The 3,373-nt window shown below is 33.3% G+C and overlaps 1 protein-coding gene across 1 annotated transcript; it reads right to left on the bottom strand.

The window, feature by feature from the left end:
- Positions 1-2,437: 2,437 nt before the first annotated feature.
- Positions 2,438-3,031, bottom strand: LOC112504548 (agamous-like MADS-box protein AGL29). Its single transcript, XM_025108494.1, has one exon. The coding sequence runs from the start codon at positions 3,029-3,031 to the stop codon at positions 2,438-2,440; it is 594 nt and encodes a 197-aa protein (XP_024964262.1).
- Between the last annotated feature and the right edge of the window lie 342 nt (positions 3,032-3,373).

Below are 3,373 nucleotides of genomic sequence, written 5' to 3' on the forward strand. Positions count from 1 at the left end.
CATAATTACAAAAAAATGAACAAAATGAAAAATTATGATTGGTTGAATGCGGTTTGCACGGTTTGTACAAATTGAGTGGTTTGCATTTGATCGCTCCCCTATATATATATATATATATATATATATATATATATATTAAAAGCCCCACTAATTCATCTTCTATAAAGTTACATTGTGATAATAAAACAACATTCTAAATGATGCACAATCTATTCTTACACGACTTCACTAAACAAATGGWTGTTGACAAGCATTTCATTAAGGAGAAAATCGATTATGAACTTGTTCATATGRAACACTTTCCTAGTGGAGAGCAAGTAGCTAACATTTACACTAAGGGACTACACATAAGACAGTTTGATGTCCTAGATGGCAAACTGCGTATGAAAGAGACTTTGGAGTACTCAAGGAAACTTGTTCATATGTTTGCATTATAAAATCACAATATCAATAATAGAATATTCATTATGTGCAAACCTACTTTTCAAGTAAGGTTTCATAAGCATATTTGCTAATGCATGGACTGTTCATATTATAGGTTCGTTAGAAGGATAGGTTTTCATACCTACAACATGATTTCATAGAAGATAACAATGAAACTCTATATGCTTGGTACTCTCGTGAAAGCCTTTGTTCTCATATTATGGATTGCAGATTAATTATTGTGACATGGTGGTGGTAGTTTGTTTCATAGAAGCAAGATAAGGGTAGCAAACTATGCATGGGGATAAAAACGAGAGGAAGGGAGGCAGAGAGGTAAAGAGTAGGGGATATGATTAGTGATTTGGTAGTTTGGTTACCAGAAGAACCTTAGGTTAGACTAGGAATATGTAGCTTCCACACCTTGGTTATGTTCTTCATGTACTTGCTTCTATCTATACTGTTGTTGCTTACTTGTATAAAGTTTTTCAATTTTATCAATATTTGTCTCTCTTTTTCTATTTTTTATTGCTATTCCTTACTCATATCTAGCTTTTCAATTTTAAGCGTTTCTATAATTTCTACCTTTCATGCATTTTTCATTAGTCAGGGGTCTTGATGTAAACAATCGCTCTATTCTACTATACAAGGTAGAGGTCAAGTCTGCATACATCATAGCCTCTCAAGACCCCACCTCTGGGTGGGATATATATGGCTCGATTAGTATGGTTTGCTTTTTAGCTTGTCCAGGAGTGGGCGAACTTGCATAAATCACGTTTGTCCAAGTATTTCACAAGTGACATATACCATGGACTAGTATTTAGGTTTTGCACCAGAAAAGGGAATCATTTGGTTTTTCTTGCTCTTCTTGGAGACTATGTTCTCTTGACAACCTGCTCAATTTGTAACTCAGAAGAATGTGATCTTGCCTCACCTTCCTTTAAAAACGTCCCTACTTGCAGTCTCCCTTATATCGTGGGATACCTAGAAAGATGTCCATACTTGCATTTTCAGCTTGCCCACCAAATTTATAAACAACGTCATTTGACCTCTCTTGCAAATAGCAGTTTCAAATACATCACCTATAATTGAATCTCCGCATGGACAACAACATGAACATAATCTTAAATGACGGCTCAACCTTGAGATTAGGATTAACATGTGACAACTTTGTTATCAAATTTAGCATTAACAAGTGACAACTACATCTCTAAATGACACCTCAAGCTTGAGATTGGGATTAAAAACCAATCTCGTTATGAGATTAATGGTAATACTACTCCTATTAAACCAACAAAACTTCAATGAAAAACGATAAACCATCCATGAAAAATCAAGCAACTTGTGACATTTTTTAAACGTTCACGTAAATTCGTTGACAAGAAAACAAGGTCTTAGGATTTCAAGAGAACCAAACACATAACAGAAACAATGATTAAATCCTAAGATTGATCCATGTGAAAATAAAGTAAGATAGAAGCTATACCACACATGAAAAAACACGGGGAATTCGGTAGTCTAGTCTACCGCAATGCAAAAAACATATCCACATCTTTATTGATATCCACAAAATTGTTTTTTCTTGTCATCATTGGTTGTTCAAAAGTTGCAAAAAACAAGGCTGCATATTCTTACTAGAAGATATTGGAGAAATAAATTAAATTTAGAGAGGAAAGACTTTATCAATGTATAGAACAAGAAAAGCAATGTTTCATAAGTCGGTGTCTTCATGGAAACAACCTCTATCCCTAGGCGTAGAGGTTGGTTTGCATACATCATACCCTACTACGTCATGGTGGGATGTACTTGCTAAGGGATCATGTTGTTATAGATGATAAATTGCCCCAACGTTATTTGACTTTGTTACATGTGCATGAATCAACAGAGAAATTGATCTTAAAATATTGAAAAACAAAAAACATAGAACTCTTAACTCTTAAAATTTTGATCATTATCATTATGCTTTACTATTTTTATCATAACATAGGAATTAGAAGATAATTATTCTTTCTTACTATTACTGCTTCAAGTAATCTTTTGGCACTCCAATTTTAGATAGATATGCTTCATTCTCATCATTTGAAGAGGAAGGCCCACAAACTGCAACGAGAGTACATTCTTTGTTTCTTTGCAACTCTTCCATTTTGAATTTTATTTGCATGAATCCATAATACCCACGAATGGCCACATATTCCTTATATGTTTTACCTCCAAGCAACCTTTTTATATATTCATCAAGCATTTGTCCTTGCTTCTTCTCATTTGCCAAATGCTCATTCACTTCATCAAATTCTTTGTTAAAATCCTGTAGTTTGGATTCATGATTAGAGTTGACAGCCATGTTGATGAAATCATTTGGTTGTTGGTCGAGTTGATTTGGGTTGAGAAATTTGTTTACAACAGATTGAACATTGGGGCTACCAAAAGAGAGACGCTTTCCAATAATGGAGAAAAGAATGATTGCAATCTGTATATGACACAGTGTGGCTAGCTTATTGGCTTTTTTGAATATGTCATTGCACCGTTTAGACAAGGTAACCGCTCTTTCCTTTTCATTTTCAATTCTTTTCAGTTGTATCTTCTTTCGATCCTTGCTTGGTAATCTTGCCATACTGTCAAAATTTAGACTTTCATATCCATATCAAATACGCACTTAGATCAAGTCTTTGTATCTCCCCCCCTCTCTCTCTCTCTCTATATATATATATATATATAATATTATATATAAGATCTCAAACGAGAAGGTGGTCAATTTGCAAAAAGGCAAGACGTTTCAATATCATACATGATACATATGCTTATCATATATGATTAAGCACATTCAAAAAAGTGTAATTATATATGATATTGAAACTTCTTGCATTCTTGCTTCTCATATATATATATAAGGTATACAATATATATTATAAAAGTATTATATGTTATAAAGATTTATATATTAGAAAAATACTAT

Source organism: Cynara cardunculus, unplaced genomic scaffold (assembly GCF_001531365.2).
Source record: "Cynara cardunculus var. scolymus isolate 2C unplaced genomic scaffold, CcrdV1 Un_Scaffold_5971, whole genome shotgun sequence".
Lineage (NCBI taxonomy): Eukaryota > Viridiplantae > Streptophyta > Magnoliopsida > Asterales > Asteraceae > Cynara > Cynara cardunculus.